General features: G+C 46.9%; 1 protein-coding gene across 2 annotated transcripts in view; it reads left to right on the forward strand.

The window, feature by feature from the left end:
• Positions 1-27,592, forward strand: part of RTF2 (replication termination factor 2) — a 429,729-nt gene that overhangs the window by 51,030 nt on the left and 351,107 nt on the right. For both annotated transcript variants that reach the window (XM_086932494.1, XM_086932495.1), the window contains exon 5: positions 7,660-7,738. In XM_086932494.1, the coding sequence (XP_086788620.1) occupies positions 7,660-7,738 (79 nt within the window). The remainder of the gene's footprint in view (positions 1-7,659; positions 7,739-27,592) is intronic.

Genomic DNA, 27,592 nt, shown 5'->3' on the forward strand with positions numbered 1-27,592 from the left:
TGACCAGAAAGAGAGGTGACATTAAACAGCACATTGTAACTTATTTGCAGATGCTATCATTGCAAAAATTGCTTTGTCAGAATGGGGTTATTCATTTGGAAGGAGGTAACCCAACCAACTCGATAAATCCACTCTGTTAAGATCAAAATACTTTTCGGAGAGAATTCAGAAGTGAATGCTAAGTTCAAGCATTACCAACAATTTTAAGGTAAAGAAAATAACACAATTCAATTCACAAACCCATTTGGAAGAACAAACAAACATAAAATGGGTAACAAGGCAACAGAGTCATGAAAATAGGTTAAGAGAAATCGGAAATATGGATTTCAAATTTTTTTTGTTGAGCAAAATACCCTAGAAAAAAAGTAAATCCCTGTAGATAAACTTGGATGGCCTGGGATGTAGGCTCTATTTCAGGTTGATCATGATGCAGCGGGGTCCGATACACCAAGTCGGTTGTCCCAAACACAGGTTTTATCTCTAAAGTTAGTCTCCTACTATCGGGAAAGCTTCTTTTGGGGAGTCCTTCAGACCCTAAGCCAGGGTTCTGGGACCAGGTCCCTCCACAGTCTGGTCTTTAGTCAGTTAGGCCCTCTTGGAGTCAGGAGTCCTTTTGCTTTTCGTGTCCCTGAAGCAGGTAAACAGGAAGCTTGGAGAGCAGTTACAATTTCTGGTTGCCAGTACAATTCAGGAGTCCTTGAGACGTGTGCAAGTCCCTTTCTTCCAATAAGAGCCAGGAGTCGAGATTCTTCTCCCAGCAGGTCTACCTATTTCAGATGGGGTCGTTCTGGGACCTAGCTAACACCAGGCAGGCCTGGCTGCAGTTTCTTGGCCACTCTCCTACTTTACAAAGTCCAAAACTGTTTTACTCACATATTATAGCAGGACCCTTACTGTCTGGGAGGGTTTGGGGGATGAATGGAATGAGCCCACTGTAGGAAGATGGCTTTTTATGTAGTGTACCAAAATGAGATGCACTATGTGGAAACTCCAGACAACCCTTATTGATTTACAAGTCTTAAATTAATAATCTCAAATGCTCTTTTTTGTGGTACTGTGGTCAAGCAGTTTAGGCTTGTCAGATGGTAGTGTTAAGCATTTGTTGTGCATACAAAGTCAATAAATGAGACACACACTCAAGAAGAAACTTGAGACCAATTTAGAAGAACAACATATATTTTTATTTAATTTTAGACACCAAGAGCATTGGAATTGGGTAACTATTTTTGATGTTCTCAAATTTCACAGTACAAACAGTAGAAAATGACAGCTGCCAGATTTGAGGCATGAGCCTTGAATGCGTTAATGTTATCCTATGGGAGGAACATTCACTGCATAGGTACACTTACAGATGACTTAAAGGTCCAAAAAGCACCAACAGTTCATGCTTACCTGCCCTGGGGTGTCCGGGTGCAATTAAGCGGTGGTAGTCTCAAACACTACACGCTAAAGTCAGTGGCTGTAAGAAAGGGCTGCAATGGGGAGACTGGAGGACCAGTCCAGCAGAACCCAAGGAAAGGGCTCTGGGACCACAGAGACACTGTCTGCTTACGTGAACCCGAACTGGGGAGCTCGGGTGAAGAGGTGTTTTGTCCAGCTGTTCTGTGAGTTAGAGGCTGTCGCAGGTCTTGGTGTACCTACAGAACAGGGAAAAGAAATTCAGCAGGGCAAACTCAGTGTGGAGCTGGCTTCTCCCGGAGTCCCTCGTCATTCAGGTATATTTTGGTGGTGTTCCAACTGAACACAAGCAAGCCTTGGTGCTTGCAACTGGCTCTGGTACCTCGTCTTTTGATGCAGGTGGCTCCTGGGGGAACTAGAGTCTCCAAACTTGGCAGGTAGATGAATCTGACCTCCTACTGGGTTGTTGTTCTTCAGGTCAACAGAACGCTGTACTGGGCAGCTGCAGTCGGTTCCTGCTGGTGCAGAAAAGTGGCTTCACAACTCTAAGGGAGATGGTGCTGCATCGAGGAAGTGCTGGGCAGACCTCCAAGGGTTTGGGGAGTCTGTTACGCTTCCGGACGAGTTGGTGTTGATGATTGTGGGGAGAGCAGCTGTCAGGCCGGGATTTGCTCTAAGGTAGATGCTGGTCCCCAGTTCTCACGTCTTCAGCTCTTTGTTATCCGCCTACTTCCTTCAGACAGAGGAATTGGAGTTCCTGGTGACTGGGCGGAGCACTTAAATACAGTGGTACACGGAGACACCTGTGTTCCTGACTCGGACTCCCGGAGTCTGCTTGCCCAGATCGGCAATTAGCATACAGGAGGCCCGCAAAGGACTCTTTGCTTGAGGACTCCCATCATCCCGCAGCATTTGAAGGAGCGGTAGGCAGGGCTGCACGCCTGCAGAAGGCTCTTTGCATGTTGACTCGCCCTCCCCCCACACCAAGTGAATCGGTGGTAAGCTATGGCTGGGACATGCGATTGCAAGTGTAGGAGGTGGCAGCGATGAGCGCTGGGACCCTTTGCGATGCCATTTACATGCTGAGGCCCACCGGTCACACGAGAGGAACAACGTAAGGCCATAACTAATGGGCTGTGGCTTAGTAGATGCAGATAGCTTCGAGGTTGACCCACGCTGAAACGAGGAGGGACGACGTGATAGGGGCATTTAAATGATCACGCTCAGCTGGTGAGATGTGGGGGAGATCTACAGAGTCTAGGTATCGCTTTTGCGCTTCTGAGTTGGCAATAGAGCCAGTGTAAAAGGTCCCTATAGAATCGGTATCACTTTTGTGCTTCTGAGTTGGCAATAGAGCCAGTGTAAAAGGTCCCTATAGAATCGCCCAAAGATGTTGGCCTTAGGCTTGTCTGGATGGGTCAGTGTCCTGTCCCGATCTAGTATGCCCCCGATGTACTCCCGCTCTCTTTTCTCACGTAGCTGTCGCTCCAAGTGCGAGCCCACCTTCCCCACGCGTAAGCTACCTGCTTGAGTCTCAGCAGGGTGTATTCTGTCTGTTGGTATAAATCGCTTTGATTTTCCCCTTCCGAGAGCTCACTTGGCGCTGCAGCCCTCGAGGGTGTCTTCTTATGGACCTTCCCCACTTTCTCCAGTTCCACTTCTAGCTCTTCTCGTTCCTTAGCTCTGCTCTTATTTAGTGCAGAATTTAGTTTGATACATTTGCCTCTAATGAATGATTTAAACGCGTCCCAATTATTTTGAGGTGAAGTGGATTGGAGCTGGGTCAGATCAAAATAATCGGATATGGCAGTTCTTCACTCATCCTTCAGCACCCTTTTTTTCGTTACTGTGAGCAGGAAATACCATCTTGGTGTACCCTGCACGGTGGAGCCCCAGGAGAGGCTGATTATCACTAAGCTATGGTCTGAGAGCATAATGTGGAGCATTTTCGCTGCCCGTATGTAGCCCAGCATGGATTGACTTATGAAAATGTGGTCAAGTTTGGAGTAGGCCATGTGAACATGTGAAAAAAATTAATAGTCCTTAGTAGTGGGGTACAGAGAGCGCCATGCATCGTTCAGACCTAATGCCATCAATATCTGCTTGAGGCCCTTGGGAAAGTTGCTAGTAGCTGCCCTATGCGGGTGTGTACTGTCTAGGGTGGCATGCTACATGAGATTGAAGTCCCCCATGAGAAGTACAGGGCCCTCTGCAAAGCCGCTTAACTGGTCCAGAAGTGAGGTTAGGAACGTCGCCTGTCCTGTGTTGGGAACGTAGAGAGAGACAAGTGTACAGCGTCTACCACTTAGCTTCCTCTTTACCATTATTGACCTGCCGTCCTTGTCAGACTTGACATCTAGTGGTTAGAACTTAGCCGCTGTATGAAATAGAAGTGCAACTCCTCTCTGTTTGGAATATAAGGGGTAGTTTCGGTTACGGAGTCTATTTTCGTCAGGCTTTTTAAGGTGTGTTTCTTGCAGTGCCACAACCTCGAATTGATGATCGGTAAGATATTGCCAGACCTTTTACCTTTTGAGGGGTAGGTTCAACCCCTTCACATTCCAGGAGGCTAAGGAAACCATTTTAAGAATGTTTGTCCTGTGCTTCTATAGTGTACTCCCCACATCCCCGTCCCCCTCTCCCGACCGATTTGCCTCCTGTCTTCCTCATGTCCACTCTGACTGTGGTTGCGATGCCTACCTTCTATACGCATCTGGAGTGCATGTGAAATTCCCCATACCACCCCCCACCAACAAAGAAAAGTAACATAGTTCCAGATAAACCTTACGATGTAGATAGAGCCAAAGGGCTCCAAACAAGTTCGAACTTGAGTAAATTCCAAGTAATAACGGGCATCATGGTCGTAGCCCGAAGACACGGGTGCCGGATGCTTCATGTCGTGGATATCCTCTGTGAGAGGTGTGTACCGGAGTTCATTTCGTCAAAGAACGTCGTGGGAATCTGATAGAAAGTCTTATGGCAGCAGAGTCTCACTCTTTTAAAAATGTATCTATGGGATGCATCACAAGAGTCTTGGCGAGAGTCCCCTCCTCGTGTGAACCTGCACTGCTACGCTACCATCTTCTTGGGGTGGGCTTGCCTTAAAGACTGTGTGCCACTGCCGCGCTTTCCCTTGTTATATCTCTGGTCCTTTCTTAGGGCCCTGACTACCCTCCTCGGCTGGTATTGGGAGTCCCAGAATGCGCAGACCTTCATCCAGCTCGGTGATGTGTCCAGCTTTATTATTAAATTCTAATGCCAGTCCAAAGGGAAAGGTCCATCTGTAACGGATGTTATTGTCCCGCAGTTTTGCTGTTATTGGTCGCAATGGCGGTCTACGCGCCAACGTGGAGGGGGCCAAATCCTGGAACAGGACGCATTTATATCCTCGAAAGGAGGTTTCCTCTTTTTTTCGTGCCGGCTGTAGGATTGCTTCCTTCGTCGAGAATGAATGTAGCTTGACTGAGACATCCTTGGTGCGTCGTCGATCCCCAGGTTGTTGGCTTCCCACACTGTGTACTCTGTCTATCTCGATTTTTATCTGACGCGGGCTCAATATTTCTGCAAAAAGGCCCTCCACAAAGGCTCCCAGATCTGGTCCCTCTGCTCCTTGTTCCAAAACCCGGATCCGAATGTTCTCCCATCTGTGTCGGTTTTCCAAATCCTCCGTCTTCATGAGGACCTGGTGGAGTTGCAACTGGGGATCTTGTTTTACTTCCTGCAACTTGGTTGTGCTTTCATCAAGCAATTTTTGTCTATTCTTCCAGTTCTAGCACCCTGGATCCTAAGGCGTCCACGTCTTGCTGGAGAGAGGAAATGCGGTCGGAGCGGTCTGACTTCAATTGATCTAGGGAGGCCTGTAGGTCTTGCTTAATCTCTGCACATAGTGCCTTCTTAAAATCTCACAGAGCTGCTACCAAGTCGTCTCTCGTAAGCGCCATTGGAGTGGGTTGCTCACCTCTGTTGTGTGCTGGGTCCTTCTCAGTTGATGCACAGTAGCTTGAAACTTTGTTGGCAACCTTTTTTGGTGGCATAGGGGCTGCAGCGCGGTCTTACGAAGTGCGCAATCCTCCTTCCAACTTGAGGGCCCCATGTGCAAAAAATGAAAGCAGGCAGTGGCTTGCTGTTAGACTGCTGTGCGTCTGGTGGCAGAGCATCTAGGTATCAGGCCAGGACCGCCATCTTGAGGTCAGGCATTCAGGACCAGCACTCCTGGGGAAATGGGCAATCCCGCTGATTCTTCATGCACAGTTCTCAAAGTGAGTGAGGTTGTGGCAGCACTGGGTAAGAAGCAGTCCCATTGCCCATCAAACGTGCTGCAAAGCCTTTAAAACGAGCACTGACGTCATGCTGTGGACGCCATATTAGGGTCAGGCACTGCCATTGCCTGGCCATCCTTCACACAGTTATGCCACTGATTTCCCCGGAGTGGGGCCCGCCAGCCTGGAGTCCCTGGATCTCCCTCCTCTGGCCAACATGATGTGCCCCGGACTTTCGCTCACCTCGCGGTCTTGCTGGCAGTACTCCCCCAGTCTTCAGATGCGGCGCCAATCACCGCGTGCCATCTGACCTGTCTACACCGAGGGACTCTACCGGAGCACCAGAATTATTCTCCCCCTCGCTGCCTGCCGTTGGAAAGGTCCGTGGGCCACTTTTGTTGCTGCCAAGATCAGTGCAGCTGCAGTGGGTCTACGCCGTACCGAGACTTTGTTGGAGAGGCGGCTGCGGTGCTATCTTATCTCCATCGCAGCTTTCAACCTCATGACTCACAAGGGCTGAAAAATTAGGGTTAGGCTGCAGCGACGGCTTGTTCGAGGCGTTCTGCCGCCTCACGCCACCCTCTCAATAGTTTCACTGTATTTTGAGCATCTCCACGTAGAGGAATCGGTGTCCGGCTGGTCCGTGTCCTCGGAGCTGAGGTGGATCACGTACACTCAGCCATCTTGCCTGGCCACGCCCTCTTTCCAACTTTTTTGCAGTTGAGAGGGTGCATAGAGCTTTGGCCCCTCCACCGCCAACTGGGGTTACCCCAGGACAATAATTGCCATATTTGTAACTACAGAGACTGGAACGCAATTTTACCGCTGGTTCGCCAGCTGGGGGACCCGAATATTAGAAATGTCACCATCCAAATTTTTCAGAATTACACCAGGGCTGTGGAGCTGCAGAGGCAGTCGTTCCGAAGTGTCAAACACAAACTGGCGGCCATGAGACTACGATACTTGTTGCTGTACCCCGCCAATTCGAACGTGATGCATGACGGGTGGACCTTCTTTGCGACACCGGAGGAAACGTGGCACTGTCTGGAGATACGGAGTGGGGACCGCATGCAGGCTAGGCCGGCAGAGTGGAGGCAAGACACGCCTCGGAAACAGGCAACAATGGGGTCGCAGCTGCCGCAACGTGGAATGGTGCAGGAGTAGAACACAATCCGGTGCGAGGATGATAGTCAGGACAGATGGCACTATCTCCTTGAAGTCTCAAAAGCAGGAGAGAGGGGGAAGCCAGGGCACTGGTCGAGTCGGTCACATCGGCGGCTTCCTCCATCGCGGGCTCAGATACAGGAGGAGGCTGGTGGATCAAACTGAACACTGCAATGGTTTGAAGGGAGTGGGGTGCTTACATTGGGCATGGCTACATTGTGACCATTTGATTTATTTTCAGCCACAAAATGCAACTGAATTGAATCAGTTGAAATTTAATGGCTTATGTGCACCTTAAGCTAAAAAGTAATTTGCTAAGAATAAAGTTGAAGGCAGTTGAATTAAAATTGACTTCTAATACAGCTGTATCTGTGGTTGTGATCAAAGTGTTCACAGTATTCTGGTCAATTATTCAAAGTCAATCAGCTTTGGCATATTTATTTAGCCTGTAGAAAACCAGCACAGATCATTAGATATGTATATGCAAATTTATACGTTAACTACATCTAACTTGAAATCGGTATCTCTTAATTACCTGAATTACTGAAGCTATGTGAAGACTTAAGGCAGTTATATCTGACTCAAGATGGACATCTAATAACACCTTGTGACACTGCGGTCTTGTTAAAGTTTTCAAGCAGTAGCTTTTTTTTTTTTCCGCAATGGACATTTAGTCAAATTTTGAGGTACTACAGTTATGCAAAAAGCTTGACCTATTGGCTTGTCCAATACGTGTGACTTTAGTTCTTAACCTTGTTCGTAATAGATCTGCTGTATTTATCTGTTGAAATTTAACCTGATGTACAACTCATCGGGTTTCATTTTCTTTTTATTTAAGATTTTGTGTCCTGCGAAGCTGTGGTTGTGTGTTCTCACTACGAGCAATGAAAGAAGTGAAAACAGACGCTTGTCACAAGGTAAGGCTTGCCATTATATGGTTATGGTTTTGTATTACCAAATCTGCAAAATATAGTTAAGCCTTTTTGACTTGATGATATCATATCGTCAAAAACTATTATTTTTTTTAATAAAACTTTATTTTTCATTTTGCAACAATAAAAACATATCCTCAACAATACAGCATATAGGGTCATACCTTTTTGTTTTTGTTGTTGATACTCGGTTCAGGCGGCAGCATTGGAGATGGACAATCACAATAGGGGTACATAATCATCCATATATATAACCGTGAGGATCAAGCATGGGATATACCACATATATATAGGCTGTACACTTCTAGTAATAATTCTCCCAGCCTCCACTATCAAGTTGGCCTTCTTCATCCGACCTGCTTCCACCCCCCCCACCCCCCCTCCCTCTGGAGTGTTGTCAGCGGAGGCATCTCCCCCCCCGTCAACCCCGAAGTACACAGATCTCGCCATTCCATCAAATCAGCTTGTCGTTTTTCGTCCCTAGGTGTAAGTTTCATATGTGCTTCTTCAGCTAGTGTCCACTCACGCACATCCTTAAGCCAGACCGGCAACTCCGAACCTCTCTGTCCCATCCATGTTCATTGCCACCCTACTTCTACCTAACACTAGCATTAGTTGTAGTAATTTATAGGGCAGTTTCTGTTTCTTGGACCTCCGAACAGATGCTAATAGGCAATATAAAGGCTCTGGTCTCAACTGAAGGCCCGTAGATTTCCTAATCCTGCAGACCACCCCCATCTAGAACTGCCAGACTACTGAGCACTCCCATGCCAGGTGAAGAAAGTCAGCATTTTCTGCGGCGCACCTCGGACATCTACCATCCCCGTCACGTGAAATGTTTTAGGTAAGTGCGATGTAAGAAATTGAAGTGCGTCAGTTTAAACCTAGTATTGCAGGAGACGGTGCGTATAAGGGTGCCTATATATGCCCACTGTTTCTCTTCCAACTTGGCGCCTAGATCTTTCTCCCAGGCTCCCTGGATGGTGGCACCGGGGGCATGGAGTCCTGTTTCATGGCTTTATACAGGATAGAGATCATTTTACGACAAGTACCACACGTGAGCAGGCTATATAATGTTCGTGTCGGTGGGGAATGTCTGGGTATTGTGGCCAGGTGACTTTTACCACCTCCTGGATACCTCTGTAGTGTAGGAAATGTCCCTGCCCTAGGCCCTAGGCCAAAGCTCTCCTCCGCCTGTTCATTGGTGATAAATGTCTCATTGGGGAAAAGGTCAGCAAGTACTTCACAGCCACCATCTCTCCAGGTCTGAAACGACATATGCATTCCCATTTCTTTAAAGGGGACTAGTATTCAGATCTGTAATTCCCTTAGGAATGGCGCTTTCCCTAAGACCCTCTCAACGAACCGCTGCACATGTCAACCGTGTGTCTCACTACATAGGGAAGAGTTGTCTCCGCTCCCCTGCCCTCCATTAACGCAGTTTGAAGTGTCAGGGTATCTGCCCTGCGAGCCAGTAGGCGTTTTCCCCAAGTTTCTGCGTTTGTCAGCCAGTGGGCTGCAGGTTGCAATTGAGCGGCGTAGTAATATAGGTCCAAGCATGGAGCCTCCAAGCCGTCCTCCTCATAGCTGCGTATTCGTGTTTAGTAGCACTACTCTACTCATCCTTCCGGCCCAGAGCAGGGATGTGAGAATCGTATTCAGGGTCTTGAAGACGCGCGCCGGTAGCAGGCATAGTGAGTTCTGAAATAAATATAGGGTCCTTGGGAGCATCACCATCTTGGAGATGGCCTGCCTATCAATGACAGTGGATGGGTGTTCCAAAACATCACCAAGTGCTGTAGGGACGCGAGTATCCGATCTATTTTCATGGCCAGCACTTGTGTAACTAATGATGCAACCTGTATCCCCAGGTAGCGGAAACCCGCCCGCTCAAGTCTAAGTTCCAGGTACTGCCAATGGAAAGATCAGCGATTTATTACGATTAAGCCTCAACCCAGATACTTCTCCAAACCTGTCCAATTGACGCAGCAGTTCAGGCACTGCTTCCCAAGGGGAGGCCAAATAAAAAAGTGCATTGTCTGCGTAAAGGGAGATGACCTGACTCGTTTCACCCACTCTGATTCCCCACTGATCCAATTCCGCTCTCACCTGGACCGCCAGTGGTTCAATGGCTAGGGCGAACAATAGGGGCAAAAGTGGGCACCCTAGGCGAGAGCCCCTATCCAGCTGCCGCTCTTCTGATCGTGCCCACCCCCATCCACTGAGCTTGACCCTTGCGCAAGGCTCCGTGTACAGTATGCAAATCCAGCGACAGAATCTGGGTCCCAGCCCCACGACCCGGAGCACCTCCAAAAGGTATCCCCAGTCCACCGTATTGAATGCCTTGGCTAGATCAATGGAAACAAGTGCCATCTGTTCTTCCCGATCACGTACTTCGTGCATAATATGATTAAGCCGTCATAAATTCATGGCTGTGTTCTGGCCTGGAATAAAACCGTATTGGTCCTAATTGCATCAAGAGCGGAATATATGGCAACTAGGTGGGAAGCCAACAGCTTACACAGAATTTTAACATCTATGTTGATCATAGTAATTGGCCGGTATGACGAGGGCTCATGAGCTTCTCCTCCCGGCTTCAGAATCATACTGTGGGAGTAATTCTGGACATCTTTATTGTATAAACATTTTGACCCATAGGAGACTGTGCATTGGTTGACTGCACCACATGCAATGAATGAAATGGTCACAAGTGTCCCAAATGATTGGGACAGTGACAGTGCATAAAACCTACATGGCACAAATAGTAGGTTTCATTTGCACACGTTTTATGAATTGGTTGTCTTTTTGTAACCTTTTTGTGTTCTTTACAGAAAAATTTTATTCTAAACAAATTCCAATTTACATAATTTCCCTAAGCGTTGTCTGCCCTTTTTATCAATTTTAATTTCATCTATAAGTCCTGGACTACACATTTCATAAACATGCCACTGTCTGTGTTATGTTAAGTGATGCACAGTAGCTTGTCTGGAACAGGCACATATTGTGTGTTTTCACCCAGAACTCTCCTTCTTTTCTCAGTTTTTTTAATTGCTTTATATTTGAAAACAGCAAGAGGTCTTGCTGTGATAATGATTAGTTTTTGGATTGTTTTTTAAGTACTAGTTTAGCTCAAGTCGTCTGTATTGTGTACTCTTCCTTCTCGCAGAGGAGTTACAGAAATCTATTTTCATATCCGATCGCTTTCATGTGCTAATGCTGTGAGTGGTGGTAATAGTAATAGTTCTAGATATGTCGATGACCTGAAAAGGTTGAGAATAGGGTGAAGTGTGAGAAGCAGTGCTTAATTTGTAAAAGTGTAAGTGCTGGGCCCTAAGTTTAGTTCATATGCCTCTAGAAGGTCATGCCAAGAATGCCAAGAAATGTAGTTGTGATTTCACCTCATGCCTCTTTAATCGTCCACCAGATACTCCCTGCACCTTCATCTCACTCTTGCAGGTTGTTTGTCATCCCTGCCTTCTCTTTTTGACATTGTTTTTCTATCTTTGTTTTTCTATCTTTGTTTTCCCCTTTTGTTTTTTTCCTGTTGCTCTGCGTCAAAGTCTTTTGAGGAAAAATAAGCGCTGGTGCCCAATAAATGATTGCCGGTGGGTCCCACCTACAACTACTTGGGAGAGGTAGCATAGTGGGGCAGAGAGTCCTTGTGAATTATAGGCCCGCTTCACAAGGACATTTCACATTTCTATTTATACTAAAAGATATTACAGAACCTTTGTCTTGTTTTAGACTTTTGCCTTCAAATTGGTGAGTTCTTTTAATTTGTTTCAGTGGAAATGCACAGACATAAGTTGAAGCACTCTTCTGCTGAAAAACTTTCTGCCGAGCTGAAACACTTTCAGTCGTACCTTGCTGCAGTCCAGAAGTTCATTGCTTAAGACAGGAAAAGCGTTGTTCTGTGGGGATTCAGTTCTTTGAATTAAACAACAAACCTCTATTCAGCACTATTAATGTTTTGTATTGCTTCTGCCCATGTTGCACCTTTTCTGTGTGTCTAAGTGAAGCTGGCAAATTTGCTGCATATGTCTGGCTTGTACCAGATATATACTTGAGAGTAGATCACTCTTCTGTCTGTCTGTGAACATGGAATCCTCTATTTCTGTTTAAATACTTATTAGTAGCGAGATAGTGGCAATTATACTTTAAGGTAATATTTTATGTTAATGGGCATTTATTTAGTGCAGTATCGATAAATTATTTGACCTTTGTCTCTTTGTGTGGGGTTTGGTCTGCAGTAGTTTTCCATTGTGAAACCTGGTCCCCAGATCGCATTTGTAGGGTTGTATGGTTTAGTTGTATTACCAAACTGAGTCTTTCACTCGGCTCTACAAGGTTTATTTTCCTACCCATGGGTGACACAAGTGAATTTAGTTCAATGCACCAACGATTGAATGTGAAAGCCAGGTTTTTATAGCCCTGCAGAATTCCTCCCAATACATAAGTGAAGTGGCGTCAATGCTTTTGGGTTAATGACAGACCCAAAACAGGGATCTAGGGAAACCTTGATGATTGGAAACAAACACATTCTGTACTTCCCAATACCACACACACATAAATTGCACTGTGAAAAATACACTTTAACAAAAAAATTGTGTATTCAATGGCATGTGTGGCTGTCGATACACATGCTTTGCATACTCTTGCCTTCTAGTGTTGGGTCCGGATGTGTGAAAGTTGTTCTTCGAAGAAGTCTTTCGAGTCACGAGGTAAAGTGACTCCTCCTCTCAGTGATATTGCACATGGACATAAACTCCATTGTTAGATTCTTTTCTTTCCACCATCGGGTTTGTTTGTGTTCTTTGGCGCTCCGGTTCAAGACCATTTTCGGGCACTCTTAGTTTCGAAGTTGACATCTATACCCACCTGTATTGTTTAAGTTCATGTTACATTGTTGCCTTTCTAAAACGGAAGCAATCCATCGTCGTCAATTCAACATTCTTCAGTGGTGGCCTTTGGGCCTTGCCTATTTGGGCCTTCACCGTTCAGGCCTTGTTTCTTGTCTACTTCGGCTTACGACCAATGACTTGGACCGAACTCCATTTCGATTCTACGCAAACATCCCTCATACATGCCTCTATCAGGTTTGCAACCTCTGTACGTCTCCTGACCAAGGTAAACTGTGAGGCCTGTTGAACTTTTCAATCGAAGAAAACATTGTGGGACCATTTTGCGCATTGGAAAGAAATGCAGTGGCAAGATCTGGAAGAGACACCCAACATATTTGGCCAACACGATGGAGGAGCAACTGCACAAGTCTTCGGCAGCGGAGGAAGACACCCTTTCCATTTTGGACTCCGTCTCCGAACCTGAAGTAGAGTAAGGCCTACAGATGCAGGACGTATTCTGGGGCACAGTACGCAGTGTGTACCCATGCCCCTGCCCAAGTCACTAAGCCTTTCGGTTTCGACCAAAATGATGGCTCTCTGGCCACCACTCCCAACAGGCCATGGAAGGCACTGAACATCTGCTAAGGATGCCCTGCCCTTGGGCCCGGCACCGAAAGCCAAGCCGAAGCTGTTCGCAACGAGCCACCCATTCTCAGTGCCGAGCAGGCCATCCGATTCACTGGCTCAGAGTGCCTCGAACTCCGCTGCTTCTGCACTGAAACAAAAGTAAAGTTTGTCACTGAAACCATCCATTTTGGCACTAGAACAGATCCTCTCAACTATAAAAGAGAAGCACGATCCGATGCAGAAGAAGATGTATATTAACCTTCTACTGGTTGGATCTTGGCAAAGACAATCTGGTCAGTGCCTGCTTAATCGAAATGGCAGCTTTTCTTTGAGGAGGTCATCAATTTACCTGTACCTCCCTAAGAAACAGAAAAAGGAGTTAGAACCAGTCCTTTCCAGCTACATTTGCCCTCTTTTCCTCATCCACCTCCTCTCTCACCACCTCCTCCTTCATCACCTCATTCTCTTAGTGATACAGGAGACATTATCCCACAGGGTTCCCCACAGTCTGATACTGGGGACCGGGAAGAGGAGATGATGGCATCCCACATATTCATGGGACAGCTATGTAATCTCCCCACCCCTCCCTCCAGCCCCAGGATCACGATCCAGATCTTTACCCAGCTAAGCCATCACTCCAAAATGATGCAACATCATTTAAGGAACGTATAGCTAAGGCAGCTACTGATCACCAACTACCCTTGCATAAAGACCCCATAGAGCAGGGGTCTTCAAACCGGTCCTGGAGGGCCGGATCCAGGCCAGATTTTTAAAATAACTACATGTATCTCTATGGGGATATCCCAAAAATCTGGCATGGATCCGGCCCTCCAGGACCGGTTTGGAGACCCCTGCCATAGAGGATGACTTCCTCACTCTTCTACTACTAGAGCATGCCAATATCTGCCCATGCTAAAGGGGCTGCTCCTTCACTCAGATGAATTCTTTAAAGATCCGGTAATGCACATATTATTACACCAAGAGTAGACCCCAAATACAAAGCTGCATCATCAGATCCCCCTTACATCAAGTGCCAGTTTCCCCAGACTAACTGATGGTATCTAATTCTCACAAGAGTGCTAATTCTCGAAGATCAGCAGAAGCCCTTTCACGTGACAAAGTATCTAAACTCATCAATGCTTCAAGGAAAAGGGTGTCAGCAGAGGCAGCCAACCCTGGCGAATAGCCAACACTCAGAGGTTACTGGTGAGTTCATGACAGGGCCCCTTAGGACCAGATGTAGGTACTCCTCCAACATCTCCCTGTGGAATACAGAAAAAAAGCCCTCAAATTGTCCTGTAGGGCAAATTAATTTCAAACAACTTAATCAGATATGCCCTCTATTCAGTCGACACAGCTGTCAGGGCATAAATACAAGTATACTTCTGCGTAGACACTCTTGGCTACTCGTATATGGCTTTAAACCAGTGGTACAGCCGCCAGTCTTTAATGCCGCTTTTGATCAACATCTGTTTGGTCCCTAAGTTGACTAAACATTAGAAACTAGCATTTGTAATGCAATAGGTCTCACATTTACTTGAGTTTGAGCTATTGGCATTGCAAATGACAATTCCTTTTATTTCTGTTTTGGTTTTTAAAACAAATAAATAAAAGGGAGTTATTTACCATGGCAATAGCTTAAATTCGTTCTAGAATGTTCCCAGTATCTCTGCGGAGTGCCTGCACCCATGTCCCCCGTCTGCACATTTCCCTGTCTGTGCACAAGTGTAGGTTGCTTAAGGGGAGGAGGAGAACTTCCTAAATTAAAAATGCTAGTTGTAATTAAGTGGTGATGGAAGCATTAAATAATGATGGGGCGGGGTGCATATTTGGGATCTGATTGTATGGCATTGTTGTATTGTATGGTATAGTCAGTAGGCTTTCACCTCCCACAGTGTGGATTTTATGGTGTGGCTTGCCCGTCCCACAACCCCCTAACGCTTCGCAGTTTCAGCCACCCCTACCCTTTCTTGTTTTATTTCCTGTCCTGAGACACAAGCTGACGAGCACCAGGACTGCGTCTGTGTATGACATGCACATCACAAAGGGGCTCATTCTGCACTTCATCCTCCAGGGATTAAATCACTGCTGAACAGCAGGTGCTAGTTATGTTCTTGGAAGAGACAGCAGATAAAATCGGTTCTAGCATCACAGATGTGTTACAAACTAGCTACAAATGTGGGCAAGGGTTTCCAGCGCTTCCTACTATTCATTGTGGGAATATGTCTACTTGCTGGGCGGCTGTGTGAAGGGTGCGAAACGTGTTATGTGTAGGAAAAACTCACTTTCACGTTTCTTCACATCTGTGTGATATCAGTAACACAAAGGTGTGTTTTAAGAGAAACCTTCTTATGTTCCCATCAGTTTTTACAAGCTATGACTATAATACACACTATCCAGCGTAAGAACCAGATCAGGCATTCAGGCCAAAGCAGCACAGCGCTTCGAGGCCAGATAGTGACAGGAAGGCACTACACAGATGTGAATTTGTGTTCACTGTAGTCCCTAGAAATGTACACTCACGGTGCGTTTAAAGCGCCTGCTTATGGAGCAGTGTCACAGTGTCTGAATCGTAATAAAGGTGCCACCGTAACTGAATTGAAATGGAATGTATAATACCTGCTGATTTATTTTTAAGATCTGTAAAGTAAACTGCGCATGTCAGATGTTAATATATAGTGAGTTAGTAAAATGATATAGTGTACTAATATGTGGTCTTGTACTGCACAGCCAAAAAAACACAAACCTGCTCTCTCTGGGACCGCAGAAATTGAAAAGAGACCTATTGCATTGCAAATGCTTATTTGTTTCTTGTGTTGCAGTAAGGGATGATACTGTACTGTTACGTATGTCTAGCTCTACTCTGTGAGGAGGAAGGCATCAGAAAAACCTGGATATTGCACCATCCTAACTCCTAGTTTAGTAGGACCCTGGAGGGCCCAGGGAAGCTAGTATCTGTGTCACATTCCCAGGAGAGCCATTTGTTACCGAGTAATATTTAGATCTTTTTTGTGCAAATTTATCTCGTGGGTAGGGTATGCTGAAAATCTGGCTTGAATCCGGCCCCCTTGGACATCGTTTGGACACTACTGTTCTAGAGAAAATACTTTTATATTATTTCATGAAGTCCAATGTGTTCTGAAGATTGCAGTGTCAACTTCCCCCTGCAGATATGTGGGGGCAGGAGTCCAAAGCACCTCACTGTCCCCACAGGGATGGATGGCACTTGCTACACTAGCCTCCCTCATTAGAGGAATTACCCTAAAGATATAATTCGCAACCATGTCGTACCACGTGACTAATATGTCTTGTCCAGTTAAGATTTGTTTCTCCTGCGGTAGAAGCGCCTCGGTGCGCGAGGGCTATTGCTGCTGTGTGAATTACATTCAGCATCAGGTAGGCCTCGTGGAGGGCGGGAACGAGACAGATGAGGGGAGTCTTGCCTCCACAGAGGTGACGAAAGTCAAGTTGATCAGAGGCGTAGCAAGGGTGCCCTGGGCCCCTATGCAAGCAAGTGAAATGCCCCCTCCCACCCCCCCCCCCCCCCCCCCCCCCCATTCAGTATGGTGGTTAAAGACCGATATAATTGGGATGCAGTCGACCCATAATACCACGTCGCTGCAACAGTACCAAAGCATCTGTTCCCCTCAACATCCTGGTCAAGCTGGGGACTAAGCAGGAATTTCTGGTTTCAAAGTAGATACATTACTATCGCCAGGCCAAACCAAAACCGCTTTTTAATGACCTATAATAATACCAAATGAGCATTCATTATTAAGTACCTTCCAAATGTGAATGTAATACAAATATCTCCGTGTGTACAGTGCCTATAATAGAATGGGCGCTATATAAAAACAAGTTTCCTTCAGTCTCATTGATGAATGATGACTGGTGACTCCTTCAGTGAATCAATGATGCTCTAGGCTGGGATTCGCATTGTGAAGGCTGTGAGATGCACCTTCCAATAGAAGGCTACTTCAGTATGAGAAATGGCATTTGGTGGCCTCCTATCTGATCATTTAGTCTCAAACAAATCAAATGCTCACTGTAAATACACTAAGCGGGATGACATGCACAGGAACACAAGGGGGAGAGGATGTGGCGTTAGGGACAAAGCTGCCGACCTTGGAGCTAGGGAACCAGGTTCGAGCCTCGTTGTCGGCTCAAGAGTCTGTGATTGTGGGGAAACCACTTAATTACCCCATGCTTATGTGTCCTTGTAATACGTAACTGATGCTTATGTTGTGCGCTCAAATACCTTCGGGTCGAGTTCACGCTGTATCAATGGGCGGTAGCAGACGCTGACTGACCATTAATAACCCAGGACTTATTTCCCTGCTGCCGTAGTGCCTCGTCACTCCAGGTGTTTACATTCTCCGTCGGAATTTCCCAAAGATTAAAGTACTTGTTTCGGAAGCACACCTTCTGATCTGCAGCCCCTTTCTCCCTGCCGCCTTGTAAACAAGCAATGGTCCATCGCTCAGCTCCTAAAATTAATTCTTTTTGTGGGGTCCCTCAAGGCTCTTCTTTGTCTCCTTTATTATTTAATTTGTATATGCGGCCCCTTCTTTTTTCTTTAAGAGAGCACAAAGTCACTGTATATATTTATGCAGATGACTTGCAGTTAGTTTTTGTACTCAATTGACCTAATGCTGTGGAGGACTTTCAGGCAACTATGACCTTAATTCAGAGCTGGATGTCTTTAAATCACCTCAAATTAAAGCCGAGGAAAACCGAACTGATTTTGCCCGGGAAGAGTGAAATTAGTTGGAGCCCTAATTTCTGGCCTTCTGATATGGGTCTCCCCCCAAAAAAATCTCAAACAGTAAAAAGTCTGGGAGTGTCCATCAATGAGGTCCTTACTTTAAAATCCCAGATTGGAACTGTAGTTCCTTTTGGTTTTTTTCAATTAAGAAAAATTAGAAAAATTGCACCCCTCCTTACTCACTCTGCTCTAACTCAGGTGGTCATGGCTCTAGTCCTTTCCCACATTGATTTTTGAAACAGCCTCTATCTTGGCCTACCTGTAGGTCAACTTAGAAAACTGCAATACCTGCAGAATCAAGCTGCTAGACTGATCTGTAAAGTACCCAAATGGGAATCGATTAAACCAGGTCTAGAGAATTTGCACTGGCTACCTGTGGCTCAAAGAGCCGCATTCAAAGCCGGGTGCATCATCTTCAAGGCATTGCAAGGTAAGGGCCCCCTGTTCATCAGGAAATTGATTGGAAGATGCATCCCCTCACGTAGCTTGAGATCAGCCCATAAAGATTTATTTGAGGTACCACGGTTCAAGAAACAGCGACAGGGAGGCAGCTGTTTTCACTTTTTAGCAGCCACCTTGTGGAATTCTTTACCTTTGACCCTCAGACAGAGCAAGGATCTCCTTGCTTTTAGAAAGGCATTCAAGACCCACCTTTTCACACAGGCCGATTTGAAATAGTGACTCTTGTTGGTATATCCTTTGTTATGTTTTTTATTTCTCTTCAGCGCCAAGAAGCTCCTGGGCGTATGTTCGCTTTACAAATTTTAAATAACATAACATAACATAACATAACATAACATCGCTGACACCTCTGAAACTCTCGTGTTTCCAGTATGCTTGGCTGTTAGAGGAACATTAGTCAGGACCGCTCGAGGCACCCAGTGCGGCCCCCTTCCCTCCAGGTACTGTAAAATATTCAGCCTACGGAGTCGTTTGGAGTGCAGCGGGGGCATTGCCTCAGCACGCGAAACTGAAAGCGCGGTGGGAGCGCACGAGACGCAGTCGCCGTGAGCGTGCACATCGGCTGCCCCGGCACATGCTGAGGATCGCCGGGCACAAAACTGAAAGCACGGTGGGAGCGCACAAGACGCCTTCACCGTGAGCGTGCACATCGGCTGTCCTGGCGCAAGCTGAGGATCGCTGGAGAAGACACGCGCGCGACCTGATCCGATTCCGGCATGCTGAGCATGCCCATCTCTTGTCTCCCTTTTGGCTCCTTGTGAGCAGAGCCGACAGCAATAGGTCTCGCTGCGACAGGGCGTTCGCCCTGTATCGCAGGTGCGAGACCTAAAAATGAAGGACACATAGTTACACACCAGCGTACACATCAATATGCTTGCATCTAGCTGCAGTAGGTGCCTACCTGCAGAAACAGACATTTATCACTCTTCAAGATAAAAATAATCCAGTCATTCATGGAAGGCCTTATTATTTCCACCCAGAGTTCTCCCTGCACCTGCTTGGAATCTCAATATTGTACTCACCAGACTTACGGGTACACAATTTGAACAATTGCATAATTGCCCTCACCAATTCTGTCTTGGAAAGTAACCTTTTGAGTAGCCATCACTTCTCTTAGACGTGTCGGTGAGCTCCAGGCACCAACCTTAGAAGAACCTTTCTTCACCTTACACAGAGATAGGATAGTCCTTCCAAGTAACCCAAAATTCCGTCCAAAGATAGTTTCTACTTTTCTCCTAAATTAGTTGAATTACCTTTCTTTTTTTGCCGCAGCAAAATTCAGTTGCAGAAAGAGCCCTAATTCTAGATGGTCAAAAAGCTTCAATGTACTATAGTGACAAAACTAGAGTTTCTGAAAACCAAACAACTCTTTGTGGCTTTTTTATCGCACCCTCACATAGGAAACCCCATTGCAAAATCAGGTTTTTCTAGATTGATGGTTAAATGCATTCAGACATGTTAAAGTCAAAGCTAAAAGAACTTTGCCCACTCCTCCTATAGCACACTATATCTGCAAAATATGAGTATCTATGGCTTTCCTGGGCAATATTCCAATAGCTGATACTTGTAAAGCAAGTTCATGGTCAACACCACACACTTTCAATAAACATTACTTTGTAGACGTATTAGCATGCCAACAAGCAAAGTTAGGACAGGCAGTGCTATGTACCCTTTTCGAAACAACTGCAACAATTAAATGTTAGCCACCGCTTTCTGGAGGGCACTGCTTTATAGTCTATACAAAGAATGTGTATCTAAAGCCACACATGCCACCAAAAAAACTACTTCACTTACCCTGAAAGCATCTGTTCGTGGCATGTAGTGCTTTAGATTCACATGCGCCCACCCTCCTCCCTGGACACCTGTGGTTGTTGCAGTACCTACAATATCATATGCATGGTCATATCTTCACTAACCCTTACTCACACCCCATTCTCACCTCACTGTGGGAAAACAATCTTAACAATGGAGTTGATGTCAATGTGCAATATCACAGAGAGGAGGAGCCACTTTACCTTGTGACTCGAGAGACTTCTTAAAAGGAAAACCACTCGCACACAACCGGTCACAACACTAGATGGCAGGAGTAAACCAAGCATGTGAGAGTACAACAACTACATTCCACAAACAGATGCTTACAGGGTCAGGTTCATAATCCTTATCTCAATAGGTGCACCTGGTTTCTTATCGCATCTAAAACAACCACGTAAAATATAATGAAATCCTCACAAATCCATGCTACGAACACGAAAAAAATTAACAATTCTACTATGCTTAAAATGTCATCTAAGAAACCTGACACCTTAAGACCTACTTCTATGTGCTATGCTAGGAGAGCATGGAGTAATATAACTTGGATATAGATTTTCTTAAGTAGAATCAGCTCACTGTATACCGGTTTACTGCAAAGACTCCATTTGTCAAAAGTCAGGGAGGCCGTGTTCCCTGCAAAGGGTAAACATGTTGCATCAGCTCCTCTAGGACTTGACAACTTGATATCAGCTTTTAGTAGGAGGGGCAATACGGCAGTATCTCTGCCAGCAAGATTGTATCTGGCAGTATCTGGAGTGAAGAATCTCTCCTGACAAGTGGTGAAGTGGCCGCCCTTTTATACTACACCTTATTTAAGATAGAATTTCCAACATTACCTTGGGAATGTCTGACTTCACCAATGAGCATCACAGTGCTAATCTTAGACGCAGTCTTATAAACAAATAAGGTAAAAATATGACTGTAGGAAGGTGGATACCTGACTATGGTTGCCCCCAACTTTTTTGCCTGGTGTTTTGCTGGTTTTCCGACTTAGTTGGCCTGAGGCCCTGCCAATCAGGACCCCAGGCCTACTGCTCTCTCTCTAAAATGGATTCCATGTACCTTAGGTGCATTCTCCAATTGGTACTGGGCCACCTTATCAGACCCTGTAACTCAGGGCATAGGTGTACCCAGGGCCTACCAGGGGCTGAAGCATGCCACCCCTGGATGGCCATCTAAATCTGACACAACTGGCTGCCCGACAGCTGGGGCAAGGTGGTGTACTCACCCTTTGCTTTAGATATAGTATACCTATATCTAACCCTAAAAATGGACACACAGATTCCTATCAGTCACTCCTATGGCAGGCCTTGACAATCCTGAAGGCAGAGTGCTTGGAATCGTGTGAGATGGTGCTCTGGCATGAGCTGAGCCCGTTTGCAGCTTGCGGAACCAAGTCCTAATAGCTGTTCCATGATAACGCATACCATATACTCTTAAGTGCATTATAATCCTCGCGGTTAAATGCTATCTCTGGTATTGCCTTATTAAAACATGTCGAGTAAGGTGTCATACGAATTGGAATACTAACCCCTCGCCGTTTCTGGCGACGGGGTTAGCATTCCACCCTTCTAGAGGGACACGACATGTATGTAACTGTGAACCCCGGTTAAAGTTAACTGAAGCCTCAGCTCCACAAAATGGATGCTGCCACCACAGACACGAGTCTGACCTCCTGCTGCTGGGAGTCCTTCCAGCGAGGAGAGCTTGGACAAAGGGTTTCCTGTCAGGGGCGGTGCTAGCACCATCCCAGACAGGGTTTTGTGTATCCTGGGTAGGCAGGGCTTTACAGGAAGGTGACTGCAGAGTGGCACCCCGGTGCTCACTACGCATCTGCCGGCTAGAACCAGTTCCAGGGGCACACCAGCCCCTGGCCTGGGGAAAGTCCGGCATGAGAGAGGGGTGTAACCACCCCCCTTCCTGGTCCCACCCCTAGGGCAGGACCTAGTCGCGTACCCACCCCTTTCTTTAGGATAAAGGCAGGAGCGGGGACCCTTCCAAATTAGATCATCTTTGAATCCTGAAACTACTTTCTACGAAAGGAAATCAAGACTTCTTCTCCAGATTTCTCCCTTGTGACTAAGGAGTAGTCACCCTGCATCCGCAGGCACCATCTAAGAACTCTGCGGTTTGCTGCACTTCCTTCCTCAAGAATCCGACTGCCCAGCTCGACGAGAACCGGCTTCCATGGCACCTCTGACCTCTATGTATCTATCAATAAAGGACTAGCTTTGTTGTGTTGTTGGGAGACTCAGTACGTATGATGGCAAACCATTTGGTTTGGTTGTTAAGCCCTCACCCACCGACCTAGTCGGTGGCATGCTTCATCATCGGGCCCACCACAGTGAGGAGCTGGTATACTGCTCTGAGTGTGCTGTGAGGGGGTGTGTAAGAAGGTGAATTTAAAAGCTATGCAGTAGGTCCCAGTGCCCGAGGGTATATAGAAAACTTTAATAGCTGGGCCCACGCTAGCGAAATAAAAAGGCAAGCGGACGCGGTGGAGCGAATTATGAACTCCCGCGTCCTATGTGGTCGACATGTTTCAGCCAGGCCTTTTATGTTTACAACTGGCTTTCCTCAGGACCAATGAGAGTGTGGTCACCTTCTTACACACCCCCTCACAGCACACTCAGAGAAGTATACCAGCTCCTCAGTAATCTGGAGTCGAAGCACACCCGGGACACATTCGGTGTCACTGTGGTGGGCCCGATGATGAAGCATGCCACCGACTAGGTCGGTGGGTGAGGGCTTAACAACCAAACCAAATGGTTTGCCATCATACGTACTGAGTCTCCCAACAACACAACAAAGCTAGTCCTTTATTGATAGATACATATTAACTTGGGGATCTGGACTGGCTTACCTAGTCCTCTCTCTCCGTTTTGATTTGCTGACCTCTGACCTCTACCCACATCGTCAGCTCAGCTGAGATCCGTGGGTGCGACGAGACCTCGAGGGACCGGCCATCATCAGAACCTGCACGATTTCTAAACCAGCACGACCACCGAGGGATCCTCTGGTGAGTGCTCTGGGGTCCGAGAAGCCCCGACCTTGAGCAGCTCCAGCACCGAAGTGCAGCCTCCCAGCATCTCCACGATCTGCGTGGGGCCCTTCTGCTTTTTGCTGCTCATCACGTTGTCTGGCTACTAGCCCGCTGGCTTGTGGCCTTCTTGACGACGCCCGACAACAAACGCTGCTGGTCTGGTTGCTCCAGACTGGCCTTTGCTCCCTTCTGAGAGAGGAGCACCCCGGACCCTCCTGGTCCACTCAAGACGCCATTTTAGGTCCACCACGTGGCCCTGAATTTGCCAAGGCTTGTTGCCCCAATCCTGGGCCCAGCGACGCCGACAGCATCAACCTTCGTGGGACAGCTCGCACCTCCATCCTGGTGCCGACAACGCCTCCTGGTCCGTGAGACTGCAGAGCCTAACTTCGCCCACTCACCTAGTCGAGGTGACGATCATCCGGTGCCCTCCTGGTGCCCTCTGACTACTGGCTAGTAGTACGAACTTGGTCCCCTCTGCTTTCAGGTGTCATCCATCTCTGATCCAGGCTTGGATCCCTACGAACTATCTCCACTGGTCACCGGCCAGCAACTCCTTCCTTCCGGCTCCTGGTTCGTCAGCGAGGACTCCCGACGTCTGTAAAGACTTGTGCAGCCGCAGCCCCTGGGCTAGGTAACTCCGGCATTTCGGTGCCCGCATAGCCTCATTATCTAAGGGTCCTGAGTCCCTATCGCTTCCGACTTACCTTATCGGGTCCGCCCGAGAACACTAAACTTTCCGTGCCCTCGGGCATTTGTATAGATTGTGCACTTGAAGTATTTTCCTAAGAGTTTCGTTGTGTGCTTAGTACCCTGGCCTCAGAAAGAGTACAGGGCTGTTGTGATCTAAATAAATACACTGTTTATTTTCAGAACACTTGTGTGGTGTCCTTTCACTTGGTGTTCAAGGGGTATGTGATGGTATAACAGCTGGCTTAACACGCCCTCTAGAGTTTAGCCCGAAGACTGCTCGTATCCACGCTACTAGGATAGCTGGCCTAAGGTTGACTTACAACCAATCACCATAAGGGTCGTTTGGACTGATACATAGTGATCACTAGAATAGTGAGCACTGCATATCGGGCCAACTTCTCACAATGACAATATATACTACTCTGTTGGCTATTGTTCTTGTTTGACCTTGAAATAGAGATAAGGCAATGGTTCCAGACTGATATCACATCACATGTTTTGTTGACGTCTATGTATGAGTGACTTGACGCTTTTACAGGTTCTTGGAAAAAAAAGGACTGCCTAAAAGCACACATGTTGATGATTCTGCTCAAATCAGAGTGAAATGGAGTGACAGCCTGTTCAAAATAAAGTCGACCCCTATAGTCTTTACATAAGTTGGTGAAGCCTATGCTCCCAGAGGCATTTCATAAAGAGGGATGAGTCTTGTACACTTTCAACCAAATACTCCCCTCGCCAGGCCCCACAGTGTCATTATTGGAAGCCAGTGACCACCAACATATGCACTTTCTATGATTATGATCTCAAAACAATACAAAAAAATACAAAAACAAGTACACAACAGACAAATGTTCAAAATTGAATTATTTTGTCCAATTCACCATCATATTTACAAAACGTTTTCACATTTTGATTTTGCTTCTTTGTATATTCTTTATTCATTTTAATGTATTGATTTTAATTGGATTTAAGAAAACCGTTGTAGACCTGCTAAGTAGGCCTTGTGGACCCCAAGTTAAGAACTACTGGCAAACATGACCAGATATCTTGACCTACCCACAGACATAGGTGGTGGGGAGAAGGGCAGCAGAGGTCCTGGACCTTCAGCTCCCTTCAGTGAAAGTCATGTCGAACATCTTGACTGAGGTCCTGCAGCCAGGTGTCTCGTCCTTGGAAACCCTTACTCCTAGTAACAAAGCCTTGACTGATGTCCTTCTGGGAACATGGTCCAAGCCCAGTGCAGGGTCGCCTGTGAATAGGACAGTTTCCAGCCATCATTGCCCTGCTCTGGGTGACCTGAAATTCCTTACCAGCCACCCTATCCCCAAGAGTTTGGGGGTCCAGGCCAATACCTTACAGAGTTCGTTTCCCTCTGCACCACTGGATAGGGTATCCTGTCTGGATAGTTGGGGCAAGAAGATTTTTTCTTCGATGAGCTCTGCATGCCTATTGGGCCATTATGCCCACTCCTTGTGGGAAGCAGTTATGTAGGTGCTGTCGCAGGTCCCGGAGAAGGCCCAGGCCAGTCTCTCTCAAGCGGTATGAGACGGGAGCGATGCTGCAAAGTTCACTATTTGTGGTGGACTTGACACCACTGACTTGCTAGGCAGAATAATGCCATTGCCGATGGCTGTTCAAATTCATGCCTGGCTCAGAACTTCTGGCTTTACTGGGGATGTCCAGGCTTCCCTTATGAACATGCATTTTGATGGCACCCCTCTCTTCTGAGACAAGGCAGATATGTCTCCGGAACAATTAAGGACTTGCTGGCTACGGCCAAGGCCTTGAGCTTCTCCCTGCCCACCTGTTGCCCATCTGCTTTTCGCCCCTTTCATAGGCACAGAAGGGGTGTTCAGCTGCTCTAGCCATATTCCACCCACAAGACCGTGCAAGTTCAGCAACCTCTGCGCAGCTTATTTTGACCCCATTGGTCAGGCGGTCAGATGTCTACTCAGTCCATTCCTCCCCTATAGCCTCTAAAACTTCCTAGTCCGGCCCTTCAAGATAATGGGCGGCCAGTTGGTGGAAAGATCAGCCATCATCTCAACCACTGGCAAAACATCACATTGCACAAGTGTGATCTTCAGATAGTGCTACTCCCTCCCCTAAGTGACTACCCCTCCTTCCATTCCTCTGATTTATGACCGGCTGACAGAGGACTACCTGAACTTGCTTCAGGAGAATGTCAGGGCTTTCTTGGCCAAGGAAGGCATAGCTCTGGGGCTGAAAGTCAGCTATGAATGCTATTTTCTGGTCCTAAAAAAGGACAAGGGCCTTTGTCCTGTTCTGGATCTGGCAGCTCTCAACTACTTCCTCAAGAAGGAGAAGTTCAGAATGCTAATTCTGGCTCAGGTCTTGTCTTCTCTAGACCCTGGAGACTAGATGATGGCTCTTAACTTGCAGGATGCCTATTTTCACATTCCCGTCCTGCCACGAGCACTTTCAGTTCACAGTGCTCCCCTTTGTCCTTACCAGCACCCCTCAGGTGTTCACCAAGGTGATGGCGGTGGTCACAGCTCATCTGCGCAGATTAGGGGTGCTAATCTTTCCGTATCTCGACGAAAGACTGTTGAAGGCGAGATCGCTCCAGACTGTCCTCTCCCACCCCCATACTACAACGAATCTCCTGTTTTGGCTGAGGTTCACTATCAAAATGCCAAAGTCACACCTGACTCCCTCTCAGATGCTCCCTTTCATCGGAGCCGTTCTGGACACCGTACGGTTTTGGGCCTATCCTCCTGAGCGACGAGTCCAGGATATTCAGGCTATGAAAGTGATATTTCAGCCTAAATCATGGATTTCGGTGAGAATGACTCTGAGGCTTCTGAGCCCTATGGCCTCCTGCATCCTGCTATGGGCATACCAGATGGCATATGCAGACTCTGCAGTGGGACCTGAAGTTCCAGTCTTCGCAGCATCAGGGGAATCTCTCCGTCGTAGTCCAGATCTTGGAGGGGACTGCAAACGATCTGCAGTGGTGGCTGACTAACTGCGATTGGGTCACAGGTATATCCCTCTCCCTTTCCCAACCAGATCACACAGTAGCGAGAGATGCGTCACTCCTGGGATGGGGCGTCATCTTGGAGAGTTTGGGATCAAAGGCACTGTTCGCTGTAAGGTTAGCTCGTGCCTATGCTACCCCTAGCGTGCAGTGTCATGTGTGAAGCGCCCATACACAGCACATCCCGCAAGAGACCGTTCGCACCACCACTTTTAAAATGCGAGCAGTACGAAAACAGTAATTTTCTTGTTGCTGAAGGCTGCGGAAGAGACCACTGTGGAAGAGGAGAACACAAGCAGCAGCTAAGTGTCCCACTTATTGGCAGCCTCTGGGGTTAAGGCTGGTCAAAACCCAAGTTCGCAGGAAGTGGCTCCTGCACTACGTTTGTTAATAGAGCGCAACTGTGGGGCAGATTGTGTGCCTTTTGAAAGTATTGATGTTAATCGCAGCGCCTCTCATGCTTCTACAAGGCGCTGCAATTAACATGAATACTTTCAAAAGCCACACGATAAGCCCCGCAGTTGTGCTCTTTTAACAAAAGGAATGCAAGAAGTGCAAAAGCACGATGTGTGCTTTCAAAAACATTCTCCTTTGT

The sequence above is a fragment of the Lissotriton vulgaris genome, chromosome 7 (genome assembly GCF_964263255.1).
Source record: "Lissotriton vulgaris chromosome 7, aLisVul1.2, whole genome shotgun sequence".
Classification (NCBI taxonomy): domain Eukaryota; kingdom Metazoa; phylum Chordata; class Amphibia; order Caudata; family Salamandridae; genus Lissotriton; species Lissotriton vulgaris.